The sequence below is a fragment of the Musa acuminata genome, chromosome BXJ3-6 (assembly GCF_036884655.1).
Source record: "Musa acuminata AAA Group cultivar baxijiao chromosome BXJ3-6, Cavendish_Baxijiao_AAA, whole genome shotgun sequence".
Classification (NCBI taxonomy): domain Eukaryota; kingdom Viridiplantae; phylum Streptophyta; class Magnoliopsida; order Zingiberales; family Musaceae; genus Musa; species Musa acuminata.
In genome coordinates, this window is record NC_088354.1 from 11,240,799 (window position 1) to 11,255,114 (window position 14,316).

A 14,316-nucleotide genomic window follows, 5' to 3' on the forward strand; every position below is an offset into this window, starting at 1 on the left:
CGTTGACTTGCTCTTGTTATAATATGGAAAGGAATAGGTGTCACCATTACCACCAATCTAACTCCATCGCATAAACAACATCATCACACCAACCACAGCGAATAGATCGACAAGATTAGAAGCTTTATGTAATCACCCATGAGAGAATCCAAATGCTAAATCACCTATTTTCCTTCGATGAGTGAATGATTCCGAACACATCCATTGCAAGTCTATATTACCAATTGATAGATAGCATTGCATGCATCGCTAAGCGCTGTCACGCTTCTCCACACCGCCAGCGTCGAGAATGTTGATGATGTACTCGATCTCCTCCGCCACCTCCTTCATCGACGGCCGGTTCTGCCTCTTCTCCTCCAGGCATCCCATGGCCAGGAACCCTAGAGCCTTCATGGTGTCCAGCTCCACCTGGGTCGCCCCCTCCTTGAGCGCCCCGTCGACGGTGTCCATCAGCTTCTCCTCCTCCACGTTGCGCTGCACGTGCACCGCCAGGTTCACGTCGTCGGGACCGCGGTTGAAGTCGATGGCCTTCTGGGAGGTGAGCAGCTCCAGCAGCACCACCCCGTAGCTGTACACGTCGCTCTTGTCGGTCAGCTGGTAGTTGCGGTAGTACTCCGGGTCGAGGTAGCCGAGGGTGCCCTGGGCGCAGGTGGAGACGTGGCTGATGCCCGGCTCCGCCAGGCGGGAGAGACCGAAGTCGGCGACCTTGGCGTTGAGTTTGTCGTCGAGCAGAATGTTGCTGGACTTGACGTCGCGGTGGTAGATGGGGGGCATCGCGGAGGAGTGGAGGTAGGCGAGGCCCTCGGCGGTCTGGTGGGCGATGGCGAGTCGGCGCCGCCAGGGGAGGAGCGGACGGAGGCCGTGGAGGTGGTCGAAGAGGGTGCCGTTGGGGATGAACTCGTACACCATAAGAGGCTGGTCGAGGTCGACGCAGCAGCCGAGGAGGCGGACCAGGGAGCGGTGGTTAACCTGGGAAAGCACGCGGACCTCGTTGAGCACCTGCTCCGTGGACTTGACATTTCCGAGCTTGGCGCACTTAACGGCCACGGGGGTGCCGTCGGCCAGGATGCCCTTGAAGACGTCGCCGTAGCCGCCGGAGCCGAGGAGATTGTCGTGCGCGAAGTTGGAGGTGGCCCTCTTGATTTCCCTCGCGGTGAAGTGCTTGGCGGAGCGTCCGCTGGAGTTATTGGCGTTGAGGATGTCCTGCCGCTCCTTGGCCAACCGCTCGCGCGCCTCGCGGATGCGGCGCTGCCGACGGTAAAGCAGGAAGCCTGCCACTGTGACGACCGCCGCCGCGCCCAAGCCGGACAAAATCCCTGTTTCATACGTTGCCGCCTTATTTGTTCATCATATTGCATTCCATCAAAAGCAAGCAGAGATCGATGTTGTAGGCAAAAATTGACTTGGGCCGAGTCAAGGCAAGGCAATCGCCCGGGTAAGATGCACTCACCATTAAGAGATCAATGATGGGTACATCTCACCCACAGGCATTCCTCAACATTGAGAGATCGATGTCACTGATGCAGGTAAAGTATAGAAGTACCACTTGTGGTTTCGAGATGAGTCGATGCATATAGTGCAGACAGAAATGCTACCTGCAATCAGAGGCCCATGGTTGGATTTGCTGCTCGAGATCGTAACATCTACATAATAAGGAAGAAGGAAATAGCGGGAGAGTTAGCCAAAGAAGCAGAGGAAAACAGAGCACAAGCAGAGGAGGACTGCTCGAGGAACTCACTGTTGACGCAGACGCCGGAGAAGGGGTCCCACCGCAGGCTATCGATGCAGAAGCATCGCCGGATCGTGCCGCTGGAAGAGGGATCCGCCCTACACGTGGCGTTGGACCCGGCCTCGCAGTCCGCCTGGGTGCCGCATACGGGCTCTCTAGGCGACGCCCACTGCAGCTCCACGCCGGCGCGCTCTCCCCACTGCGCCACCGGCGTTCCCACGGCGTCCAGGTTCACGAAGCTCCGGATGGCGCTGCAGCCGGTGCCACTGGCGCGGATGGAGTAGGAAGTGGAGGAGCCGCCGGCGACGAAGGTGCAGCAGATGGGGAGCGACCGGCAGGCGCTGGCGTCGGAGGTGCCGTTGGCGTAGACGTGGCAGAGGCTGTTGGAGGAGCAGTTGAGCGGGGAGAGGAGGAGGCGGGCGGTGCAATTGAGGAGCATGATGGTGTTGCTGCTGCTGACGTTGAAGGGGAGGGAGCTGTTGAGTTGGATGCCCTGGGAGGAGAGATCCGTGGTGACGCAGGAGCTTCTGGACACGAAGGCCGCCGGCCGGATGACGAGGCGCTGGGTGGAGGTGCTGATGGAGGTGACGGGGTACGAGGACCCGTTGAGGGCGTCGAAGAAGAGGGATTTGGTCGCGTTGTCGCATCGGATCTTGTAGGACGGGTCGCCGCAGCCGGCGCCCGTGCTCAGTGGGAAAGGGACGGACGTCGAGCCGCACGGCGGACACAGCTTGGCCTTTGCTCTGGCGGAGAGGCAGAGCAACAGGGGGAGGAGGAGGAAGAAGAGGCTGAGAGGGTGAAGCGGGGAGGGCTTCTTCTTGGCCATTATGATAGGTGGGCTGAGTTGGATGACCGGGGGGGGGTTGGGGGTCGGGTTTTAAGGTCTTTGTTCTTGCTCCTGCCATTGAATAGCGCAACATGGTGTTTGTGATATCACTTTCGTTAACAGTTGATGCGTTGACTAATAGGTTCACATGGTGTATGTAATGGGTTCTGGGATGAGTTTGACTAATGCGTTGTGGGGCTGACCGTGATGTCGACTTGCAGGAGCAGCTAATTCCTCGTGAACACAACCGGTCTGTTTTTCTTGCTCTTGACAATTTAGCCCTGCGGGAACCTTTGGGATGTTTGGTTTCATGCTCGAGAACACAAGGATTTTAACTTTAGTGTTGACTCGAGCACTGGTTTCGTCTTCGTCACATAGCAGCCCACAGCCAGAGCTCGTAGCGTGGGAGGACGTGCTGTGGGGCCCTTCTCTCCTGTCTATGGTCACAAAGGTCAAAGTCTACCGCAAATGAGAAGTTTTCCATGGTCACCGTCAGCATCGCGACATGCGAGGTGCGCGATCACAGGCGCACTGAGGCTTCGCCGTCAAACTTGACTACTTGACTCGACGCTATCATTCCAAGGAGAAGGAAGTCAGATCCTTATCGTGGCCTTTGACAACCCTTTCGGAGGTGTAGAACTGCTTAACGTGAATATCTCGGACCACGAAGCTTGTAGAACGATTCATTGTCGATCATACAGGATGTTTCACATCTAGGCTTGGATAAACTTTCATGATGAAACAAGATAAAGCTTCTAGAACAAGGTCTTAACTGATGCAATCGACCATTGTGGGACAAATACTGTACAGTATGTGGACAAATACAAGCTTCATGAAGAAGGGCAAATTGTGGCAGGACTGACTTTGACATATACCCATGCCTTATTGAAGTCAAATAATAAAGGATCGAATACCTTAAGTGGGTCTTGATCGAGGAGCGGTTCTCCGGGGAGGAGACTGCGGCGCCGGCGGAGGCTGCAACGAAGAAGAGAAGAAATGGATCTCTGATGACAGCAATCTACCGGAGTCGCCGGGAAGTCGCATGTAGGAAGCGGAAGGCGACTCGTTGAACAGTATGTTCCTCATAGGAGACTGCTCAGCGTTGCTGTACCTGACGAAGGCCCTGTATAGGAACGGAATCAGCCCTTCCATTACGATCGATGGAGAGAACAGAACGAGAGCTTGGTAGGATAGGCGGCGGACGGTGGTTGGTGGTGAGAGGATGGCAGAAGAAGAGGTGGGTTAAGTGTTGAGTGTAGGCAGCAGCTGCTTCAAGTAACGTGAAGCGATCGGCCATCAGGTGCAACCTGGACGCCAAAGTTAACTTGGCAGGCCGAGAGGAGGGGCGAAGGGCAGCGTCAGCAGCTGTAGGCTTGTGACCGCTGTTGTCTCACCAACTCCGTTATGACATTAAATGCATTAGTAGTCTGGTAATCTTTTTGAAGCTCTTTTATCTGTAAAGCAGGCGACTGCAGTTGCAGGGGTCAGACCTCTGTCACGAGCTTCCGTGACCCAGTGGCAGGGCAGGAACAAGTTCATTGTAAAGTCATTCGCTGGTGCAATAGCTACATGCATAACAAGATAATAACTAGATACTAATGCTGATCTGGTAACACCAACTGGAAGATTTGGCAGGTAGAGCCTTTGGATTTGGTTTCCTCGTGGACCAGCTGGTTTCCATGTTACTGATTTTTGAGCTCTTGGCCTGGTTTCCATCACCATGGAACATCTAAAGATGTAAGCTTCCAGAGTAAACGAGTGATTTCTTTACGTCCACTCTCTCATTCTAGTGTCGAACACGTCAAATGTTGTCTTTACTCGATTAACTTAGAGATAACACAAGGCAAGTAATTGCGAAAGCCAAGTTGTTTAGTGTTCTACCTAGCAAAGAAACTAATATCCACTCCGATATGAACAAGATTAGAAGTTACCACAATCACGGACAATCATCCGACTCCAGACGTCAGGTGGAACACGATCTAGAGCTGATTGAAAGAACCTGCAAGCATTGGAGGACCTGGGAAAGGGAAACACATACCGTGGGTGGAAGATCCTAGAGCTGGAGAATGGCCATGATTCACTGTGAAAACATAAGAAAAGAAACATCAGATTTAGAAAAAATACATTGGTGTAGCGATGCATTTATTATGGAATGAAAAGGAAAATTGGAAAAAGAGAATAATTCCACCAGAATCATACCACAATTTTTTTTGGGTTGTACACAGCAGACATAAGTCAACTATAACACTCCATCAATTTGATTTTAATAAGAAGGAAGATCTACAGCTGGAGGAAGTAGTGTCAATTAACATTATAACCATATTAAGGTGTGCCAGCAACAATCGGTGGCAAATAGTGGCTACAAAATAATATATCTCTGCAAATGAGAGATCCCAGACTTGGATGATTTCTACGAGTTGACATGAAAATTTTGGCAGCGTGGTTTGTAAGAACTTTTGCTTGAAGCTTGCTCATATTTCTTTACAACAGTTTCATTCTCTTCTAAGCCGTTCTGAAGAAAATATCGTCTCCACCAGGATGAACTCCTTAATTTGGCCTGCACATAAAGTGAAATGTCAAATGGTAATCATCTTGAAAATGCAATAGATACAATCACAGTGACCAGTTCTGTAGCTACTTAAAACAATTCGGTGTAACATTAGAATGATTAGAAACACATTTCTTACATGAGAGATATTAAACAAAGCACAAACTGAGAGTTTCAGATCAGAAACACATTTTTCTGTGGCATCTGCTTTATACATAATGATGCTTCTTCACACAAACAAGCTATTTTGTCATGATTAAATGTCCTGAAAATCCAAGTAAAAGTTTCTACCTTTTCTCATTCCAGTGCCAGACATGCGGTAGAATTGTTCACATGCAATTACACCTCCATTAGATTTCTATCATTTCTCAGCCAGTTCCAAGATCTCATCTTAAACTCTAGTGGAGATACACAATTTCCCGACTGAATCCTAAAATTTCATGACAAAGAACAAGAAGAAGAGTATCGATGGCACTGAGAACATTACAAGTAATGATTTGAAAAGCAAAGTCAGCTTCTCTTCGAGTTCAGAAAAAAAAACTGATGGTTACCACCCTATGAATTTGGTAAGAGGCAAACTGAGAAGAATATGTTTCTGAAGCTAAGTATTGAACTGCAAAACCCAATTGAAGAGGCCAGAGAGAGCCTACAGAATTTAGTATAGTAATGTTGGTTGTGATTGGCTTTCCTGAGAGTAATTAAAATGCATGCACATAGAGAAGAGCGAAAAGAGACTTTCGTCATGGTTGCTAAACAAGATGAATTCCTCTATAAATATTCAAAGAAGGTACAAGCCAACAAGTTTTATGTTACAACAAGTTGACAATCAACAACCTCTTCTATCAATGATATAGAGAATTTTCTATACATAGAACAAAAGAATAACTCTGGTCAAACAACAGGTCAGCATGTGCATCCCTTTTAAATCAACTTTACTCTTCATTTATTCCAACTAAAGACTGGAGACTGATGCATCCACTAAGGAAAAAACCTGAATCTAGCATTGATAAAGAAAGATAAAAAGGAAAAATGAAAAGAAGAGGAAGAGAAATTATATGCATGAAATAGAGACATTATCATGCCAACTACTATCCCCAGAAAAACCATATATCAAATGACATCCTACAAAGTGGGGAATGCCAACAGAACTGTAGATTAATGCAGAACATACCGGCCTTCCAAATTTTGCCAGCTCCGAAACCTTCGCTCTCTGGTGACCTGGATAACCTACAAAAATCATGAGCTGGAATGAGAATAATGAAGACTTCTTTTAAATACTGAAGGATTATATTCACATCACAGAGGTCTGGGTGTTGTTTGACTTTAATACAAACCATTTTAAACTATATAATTAACATAGAAAATGCCAACACTCTTGTAATTTATGAACATTCAAAGAGCAACTTATCTTCAGCTTTTATGTGTTTAGGTGTTGGATATTTCAAACTAAAAAGTGTGAATCCATGCTGTTGAACGCTCATGTAGATTTAAATATCTTCATACAAATTGCATGAAAGGATGTAGGCAAGAAACAAGCACAAAGACGCCTAGACATTTCACAGCAGAAACCATATAATTTGTTATTGTTTGTGTACAACTATGAAAAAATATGCCCTGAATTATTTTCTAAATCTATATGTGGCTGAACTCCTATTGGATGGAACCTTACCAGTAATATACTAGGATATAGTTTCTGAGATGCCACAGCAAAGAATAGCAAACAGAATTTTTTCAAGATATTGATCCATAAATGACCACATAGCTTAATTAAAAAGTAATCAAAAGAAAAGAATTAAAAACAATGAAGTCCAACAAAAGAAAATTAAAAGTTTGGATCTTCACATCTATGTGTGCCAGAAACAACAGATCTACCTTAACCTTCACTGACTACATGACCAAGCTCGTAAAAACATTCTTCTTAATACTAATTGTCACAAGTATATACACCCTGTTCTGTGCCAAAAAAAAGATGAATGGTAAGAGATGCACTGAAGGTACCCTTGATACATCATAAAAACTGTAAAAACTACACTGCAGTGAGTATAGGCAATAAAGAAGTATTAAAAAAAAATTACCAGCAAATATAACAAGACCATCCGTTGATACCCTTGAAAGGTCTGGGAGGGTCTTGTTCAGGTACTTTGGAGATAAGTAATCCAATGAATCTGAGACAACAACAAGGGAAAATGAATTTGGCCTGTATGGTAGAGGAAACTTGATATCAGATACGCGCACAAAGCCTTTGCGTACAAGGCTCTTGCAACTATTATCGGCATCTTCCAGATCATATGGTTCAACACCCCAGGCTTCAGTATCTTCTTCTTTCAACAATTTAGAAACAACCGCACAGGAGTCAGGACCTACATACAACACCTTCCGCATACCATCATTGTAAGCTTTCTTTAGAATAGGTATAGCTTGTAGAACATCTGATGTGCAGGAAACACCTGTTAATATGAGAAATACAAATGAAAATTTAGAATAATTTTGACAAAGTGATGAAAGCTGTAGCATCAAATATCCACATGCAATGATAACATGAGCAATGAGTACTAGTGAAAAATACAATTAACATTTAATATAGCCTAGGTGCTTTGCCAAGAATGCTCCACAAAGAACTTAAAGCAGAGGAGTTGAAATATGATAACTAGAGGATGCCATTATTTTGTTTAAAGAATGTTAGTTCATCAACACTTGAAGCCTAGCTCTTAGTTCATCAAGGATATTTACAGAAAGTGTTTCATGCATGATAACTTAAAGGTTCCGTTCGTTGGCTCCATTGGCTTATTTCAGATGCTCTACAAATCGAAAACACCACCTGGATTGGAAAAAGGGTCATATGTAGGCAAATAATAGAAAGTTTCCACTTGGTTACACAAACTAGTGTTGTAGATTTTTTTACAATTTAAATTTGCTTTAGCAACACATCTGAATTCAACTACAGAGGGTTGACATCAAACTTTTAATTGACTTCAACAGTCTTCCAAGAAGCCTTCTCAGATTCCTGAGTGGTGCAATATAGCTAATCTTGTATCATACAAGGTTTGAATGAAATATCCGTATTGGTCCAATGATTTACACTACACATCTTCAAAAACTCAATTGTAGCAGAAATGTCTTCTTGTGTCTCGGCATATTATTTTTGTGACCTACAATTTTCTTGCATACGAGACTGATTTTGTGAAAATGAGTAGGAGCAAGATGTAAAAAAGTTTGGTAAAAGGTGAAACATGAGGCAAAATGAAAAGTAAAAGAAACTGAGCACATATATAGAACGCTTCTCAAACTCAACAAATTATATATACATATGGGTAAAAACTAAGCTAAGGCCAGCCATAGGGAAACATCCATAGAGATAATCGTGTGATCAGACGAAACAATAATTTATTTTTAGAAAGTCTACTGGGTCAACTGGAAAATAGAAAAGGTACCTTGAACAATATTTATAGCTTCCTTGTTACCAGCAAATCCACCTGGTCATCGTAGCGAGAAAAGTAGCTTATTCAAGCATGATAGTTTAGGCAAGAAAATAATATAAATGAGAGGAGTACGAGATGTCCATATCAACAGACAATAAGTTCACCCCAAAATTGAATCAAGTGCCGGATTCTATCTCAATTATAATATATGAGAGTCGCACGTACCTGAACCTCCAAGTGAATAACCAATGAGGAAAAAAGCACCCTAAAATTTCAGAAAGGTCGACCCATCACATTCTAATATTTACGTTCCCCCATCCGTGGATGGCGCACCTCTATCTACTAAGAAAGCGATTGTACTCCAGAAATGGGAATAAAGTACGTACCAAGACAACCAATCCAACAGCTAATAGAGGCGAATTACGCGACTTTTGATTGAGTGAGCTGACCAGCGGAATGCTTCCGCTATCTGACACGCGTCGAGATGGATTAATTGCTCGCCTTGACGCCATACTTCAGTTCTTCGAATCCCAAAGGACTGCGAGCCCTAATGCTGATCAAAGTAAGAAGGCAAAGAAATCATCACATCAACCTCACTAAATTCCATAACGAGAGAGTTTCAGATCAAACAAGTCCACGTTGATAGGAACAAACTCCGTAAATAGATAAAGAACGAACGAAGGAATGCAGGGCAAATGCATTTCGAAAAAGATCCATGAACTTGAGCCGAGACGCGAGAATCTGCTACGGATCGAATGCGCCAAGCGAGGGATCGGAATCGACAATGTGAAGCATCGTTCCACGAAAGAATCAAGATCCAAAAGCAATGGCCAACCAAGTAATTAGAGAGGATCGCAAGAAGAGAGAGCGACCTGTAAACGGGGAACCGGAAGCCTTCCTCGCCAGATCTGAAGCTTCCCTCCTCGATTACTGTTCGTAGCTTTTCCTTTCGCAACGAGAGAGAAGTGGGGGCGGTACATTAATGGAAGGATTGCCGGCTCACAGTCTCATCCTAACCATCGACTCCGTCAATCCCAACCACAGTGCAAACGGATCGGGTATGGGTCATAGTTGATCCAATCCACAGCGCAAACGGATCGGGTACGGTCTTTGATCAACTCGTCTGAGTCGCGACTTCTCCAACGACCCAATGTGCAGTGGCGTGACCGACGTCGTGAGATGTCGCGAGGAGACCCGATTCCCGTTGCACGAGTCGAATATATCGTGCGAGCATCATTGCATGGCATTAGAGGAATACGATTCACGCGTTGAGTGGGTTAAGATTCCCTTATTACGCTCTTCATAGCCTGACGCACTATTCTTGGACATTCCCAATTAAAAGCGATAGGCAGATGCGTGTACCATCTTAGAATACTATCGAATCATAATCTACGTATAGAAAGGAGATGCAATATATTGATGACGATGTTGACCGGATCACCGCTGAACATATCCGGATGCTCTCATGACGGGAGTAACGGGTTGTGCTGTAAAATTACCCACAATTCTCGATCATAAGCTGAAATATGAAATATATTATTTTTGGTGGAAAAATAAGTGATAGCAAGCCATGCTGATCCAAAAAAATGAGGAAATTTTTGGCGTATACAAGTACTTGGAATTCAGAGGATATACAGAAAAAATGATCAGAAAAGCAAGATTGCCTGCCTGAGTCTATTTAATCTATATATATATATATTAAATTCACTAATTGCAGTAAATACAAATTAAAAGGCATTTTCCCTTCGCCTTTTTCCTACCAATGGATCCTTCGTTTAACTCTCCACCCTTTCCTCCTCACTCGACATTACAGCCTCAAGTTTTCCTAGTTCGGATCTTGAGGTGGTAAATAATAAAACAAGAAAAAAGAACTACCATAGTACTGGAGGTGAAAGCTTCTCCACCGCGGCTTCACATACCACAACTACTACTGCTACCATCTCCTCCTACACTATCTGAGGTCAACGACGACTACGCTGACATTATCCGCGCTCTGCCTTGCAAGCGCCAGCTTCGTCAGCAGCGCCGCTGCGTCGGAGCACGCCCTATCGCTACAACGGCCATCTCTGCCGACCACTTCTTCGCCGATGGGCTCCTTCAAGGGCGCCTTGGCACGCAGGCACGTGCGGACGACGTCGCACGCCATCTCGTTGGTGACCACGTCCCACAGCCCGTCGCTGCCAAGGATGAGGAACTCGTCGTCATCGCGCCTTTCCGTCACGGTCACCTCCGGCTCTGATGTCACGTAGGGCTTTAGATAGCCATCCCCTGTTAGAAACAAGACATACAGGCAGCTAATCAGTTAACGCGAACTCAGTCGCCTGCGAGAGGTGGTGGGGCGGAACAGAGTACCGTACCGATAGCTCGGGACATGGCGAGCACACCTAGAACTCGCGCCCCCTCCCAGTAGATGACTCGACCACCCGCCGCCTCGATCCGGCTCAGCTCGTCCGGCCTGTCGGGCTGCAACACCCACAAGAGCAAGAAGAAATCAGGCTGATGCAGCAGAATAACCGAAGTAGAAAGAAGTCCCATTTCTTGTCTTCCATGATTACCTTGTGGTCAGAGGAAAGGGGCAAGGGGGCGCCACCGCGGCAGAGGACGGCGCGGGAGTCGCCGCAGTTGGCCACGACGATGCGGGTGGGCCCCACGACGGCGACGACGGCGGTGGAGCCCACGTTGTCGCACCTCGGTGCGTGGAGCTCGCAGCGGCAACAGAGGGTTGGCCGGCCTCCTTGTTGCAGCGCCTCCGCCGCCGCCGAGTCCATCCGCAAGAAGCTCCGCTCCATCAGCCCCGTCCAAGCCCCCGGAGTCGGTGGAACAGATCCGAGCCTCGACATCTCATCCGCCACGAACTCGTGCATCCGACCACTGCATAACGCCGCCACCTGCAGGTGGAGAGGAGGGGGAGTTATAAGCCCACAACTATTCGAGTAATACAACCACAAGGACGAGGAAAGAGGAAAAGAGCAAAGATATAATAGAGACCACATGATCAATCTTACATGGGAGCAACCATGGCCGTCGTAGACGCCGAAGAAATGGTGGCTCCCACCGACGGACCCACATGTTCGCCGGGAGAAATCGGGAAGGACGGACACAGCGTCCTCCATCTCCTTCCTCCGGCCGCAAACGGACATCACCCCGTACCTCGAGGTGCGGAAGTCCGCGTCCTCCAGCTCGCAAGCTCTCCGGGGCTCCAATTCCGAGGCTACCGAGTTCTCCAAATCCAGGGGCACCAAGGCGGGCAACGAGGCTGAGCAACCCAACCGCTGTCTCTTCCGGCGCGCCTCTTCCGCCGGATCCACCGCCTCCACGCCAGCAACGAACTTGAACCGCCGGATCACCATCCGGCGGCGCTTGACCGCGCGGGTACTAGGCTCGCAGGGGGCAACCGGCGGCTCCGCCTTGCCCGCGACGTCGCAACAGATCTCCGCCATGTCGAGATCCAAGTCCTCCGAAACGCAAGTGTGAGGTGGGTGCGCCTCCGCTTAAAACGTAAAGACACTTGGGGGAGAGAAGAGAGAGCCGGGGGGCAAGGGGTCATAAATGGGCTCCTCGTCGCGGTGGCAGCCCCAGCAACAGAAAGCGCCTGTGCCGTGCCCGGGACAGCGCAGCTGCCCTTGCCCGTGGGTCAGCGTCACGGGCCGCGGTCCCACCTCTGCGCCAACGCACAGTTGGTCTGACGTAGCCCTCCCCTCGCCTCACCAGCAGGGGGCGCATCACAACCGTCCATCGCGGCGGCCCACGCCGCCTCCACCGGGCACGAGTACCTCCGGGCCCCACGATGCGGGGACCTCAAAAAGAAATCGTATCTTATCATATCTCTTGCCTTTTTCTTCCAAGCGATTCATCTCCCTTCCAATTATAACCTCGTGACAAAAACAAAACCACGATACCGGACTCCGCAGCGGCCGGGGAAATTCCAGTGGGCGGTTTTGCAATCACCAAACGAAACAGGACGCAACACGTATACACCTCCCAAAATTCCCGTCGGGACCCACATCTTCAGCCAATCAACAGATGTGTGGACTACGGTCTAGCGCCGGAGACGGGAGGGGGACGCGTGTCTGATGTGGCATGCACTCGAGTCAGATCGAGGATACCGTAGAAGACTTGCCTTCTTTTATGTGCAGTAATATAATACGATATAGTACACGCCTCGCCATCATGTTACGAGTTAGCCGTGTAAATCCGCAACGATGCCAAATGAAGAAGACTCGGGGTGTGCTGTCTGGAATACTGAAGTCAATAATAATGTATGAGCAAAGTATATAGTTGGATGAGTCGCCACAAGGAGTCGCCTGCGGACTCCGACGGCGACGGAGTGTGTGATTTGTTGCGAGGGTGCGGGATCAGGAATCTGCTTTTGAATTCTATAAACCAGCGGCACGTCATGGTATTAGGAATGGGATGACAATCCGCTGCTTCCCACCATAATAGGTGTAGGTGTAGGTGTAGGTGTGTGGCGTGAGGCATTTCACTGCTGCGTCACACGGATTAAGGCGACACATTTGACCTTTCTTTTAGAGTAGGGGCGGAGGGCTGTAACGCTGCTGACGCAATAAGTAGGCCACGGGTCAAAGTGTGTCCAGGATAGATGGCCAATTGAGAGCAGGAAACGTTGGGCGCCGCAGGGGAGACAGACGCACGTTGGCGACCGAGCAGGAGAGGATAAGACGGACGACGCAGATATTTTTCATTGGGAGAAGAGATAGAGAGAGAGAGAGAGGTGTGGCCTGTGGCCTGTGGGCTGACGCAGATATTTTTCATTCGGAGAAGAGAGAGAGAGAGAGAGGTGTGGGCTGTGGCCTGTGGGCTGGAGGGGAAAGCTGACTAGGACCAATGGGATTTCTTTTCCACATCGTGGATTTTACGGATCGGGAAAATAAAAAAATAATTTAGATTTATTCATTTTCTGTCTGAATGAAATCAAAATTTTAATTTAAGATGATCTAAGATGATCGAAGAATTAGATGTTTGCATCCGGATACACACCTGCGATCGAAGGTGATTTGATTTGTATCTTATTAGATTCTAAGAGTTATTATCTTCTTTCATTTGTATCTATCATGTCACATACTATTATACCATAGTTATTATGTGGTATCGGTAATGCAAGATCAATCATCTTGACGATCATTGCACATTAATGAAAATTATGTCAAGTCGATCACTTACTCTACCTAAAAATTATTAGGGAGTCTTGACTATAAGTATAAGTAACATTTAATCATACTATCTGTAATATGTAATCACTAGAACTCTACAAAAAGTTAAGCATAGCATAGGGTGTTAGCATAAAATATATAATCATACATTTTATTATTGTTCAGAATAATAAACCTTATATGATCTACAAGCACCTATCTTCGGACTTGAGATATTAATTTGTAAAGAGAACTATGTCCTTCTCCCTTTTTTTTTATCTTTTTACAGGACCACTTAGATTGATGATTAGGGAGAAGGGTTGAGAGAGAGACTGTAATCCCTGAATCCTATTTGAGATGCTTCTTTTTAGTTCCTAAAGGTCCTGTCTATTTATAGGTGAGAGCAGAGAATCTAGGATAAGTTATTATGAGAGTTTCTCCCAAGGTTATCCCATAAGGAATCCTACTTTAACATGAACTTCTTTTATATTGATCAATAACCATAATCAGAATCCAATCATATCAATAATATATTACCTAATTAAATATGACCACATAATCTCTAGAAACTAAATAAAAAATACACGATATGAAATTTTCTCGAACTCCACAAAGAGTTAAGCAATAGAGAGACTAAATAAGAA

General features: G+C 46.8%; 3 protein-coding genes across 4 annotated transcripts; all 3 read right to left on the bottom strand.

Moving 5' to 3' along the window:
* Positions 1–102: 102 nt before the first annotated feature.
* Positions 103–2,929, bottom strand: LOC103987867 (wall-associated receptor kinase-like 20). The gene is made up of 3 exons (XM_009406309.3): positions 1,739–2,929; positions 1,596–1,643; positions 103–1,316 (listed from the first exon to the last, which is right to left on the bottom strand). The coding sequence occupies exons 1-3, from the start codon at positions 2,553–2,555 to the stop codon at positions 250–252; spliced, it is 1,932 nt and encodes a 643-aa protein (XP_009404584.2). The 5' UTR covers positions 2,556–2,929; the 3' UTR covers positions 103–249.
* A 1,868-nt stretch (positions 2,930–4,797) lies between these two features.
* Positions 4,798–9,525, bottom strand: LOC135640862 (probable pectin methylesterase CGR2). Of its 2 annotated transcripts, none has more exons than XM_065155641.1 (7): positions 9,395–9,525; positions 8,909–9,075; positions 8,748–8,787; positions 8,535–8,576; positions 7,179–7,550; positions 6,275–6,330; positions 4,798–5,112 (listed from the first exon to the last, which is right to left on the bottom strand). In XM_065155641.1, exons 2-7 carry the CDS (start codon positions 9,032–9,034, stop codon positions 4,966–4,968), a joined length of 783 nt encoding a protein of 260 aa, XP_065011713.1. In that variant the 5' UTR covers positions 9,035–9,075; positions 9,395–9,525; the 3' UTR covers positions 4,798–4,965. The 2 variants fall into 2 exon arrangements, with proteins under 2 accessions (XP_065011713.1, XP_065011714.1); XM_065155642.1 differs by having other exon boundaries at positions 6,275–6,346.
* Positions 9,526–10,191: 666 nt separating this feature from the next.
* On the bottom strand, positions 10,192–12,043 carry LOC103987869 (probable protein phosphatase 2C 49). The gene is made up of 4 exons (XM_009406311.3): positions 11,528–12,043; positions 11,078–11,410; positions 10,880–10,985; positions 10,192–10,790 (listed from the first exon to the last, which is right to left on the bottom strand). The coding sequence occupies exons 1-4, from the start codon at positions 11,960–11,962 to the stop codon at positions 10,474–10,476; spliced, it is 1,191 nt and encodes a 396-aa protein (XP_009404586.2). The 5' UTR covers positions 11,963–12,043; the 3' UTR covers positions 10,192–10,473.
* Positions 12,044–14,316: the final 2,273 nt, after the last annotated feature.

Coding starts and splice junctions, on each gene's coding strand:
- LOC103987867 (XM_009406309.3), bottom strand. CDS start 2,555: ATGGCCAAGAAGAAGCCCTCCCCGCTTCACCCTCTCAGCCTCTTCTTC. Junction 1,644..1,738: donor CTCCGGCGTCTGCGTCAACA/GTGAGTTCCTCG, acceptor CTTATTATGTAG/ATGTTACGATCTCGAGCAGC. Junction 1,317..1,595: donor CCATGGGCCTCTGATTGCAG/GTAGCATTTCTG, acceptor CGTATGAAACAG/GGATTTTGTCCGGCTTGGGC.
- LOC135640862 (XM_065155641.1), bottom strand. CDS start 9,034: ATGGCGTCAAGGCGAGCAATTAATCCATCTCGACGCGTGTCAGATAGC. Junction 8,788..8,908: donor CTGTTGGATTGGTTGTCTTG/GTACGTACTTTA, acceptor CTGAAATTTTAG/GGTGCTTTTTTCCTCATTGG. Junction 6,331..7,178: donor TGGTCTTGTTATATTTGCTG/GTAATTTTTTTT, acceptor TGATTTTTGTAG/GTTATCCAGGTCACCAGAGA.
- LOC103987869 (XM_009406311.3), bottom strand. CDS start 11,962: ATGGCGGAGATCTGTTGCGACGTCGCGGGCAAGGCGGAGCCGCCGGTT. Junction 11,411..11,527: donor ACGGCCATGGTTGCTCCCAT/GTAAGATTGATC, acceptor CTCCACCTGCAG/GTGGCGGCGTTATGCAGTGG. Junction 10,986..11,077: donor CCCTTTCCTCTGACCACAAG/GTAATCATGGAA, acceptor TGGGTGTTGCAG/CCCGACAGGCCGGACGAGCT.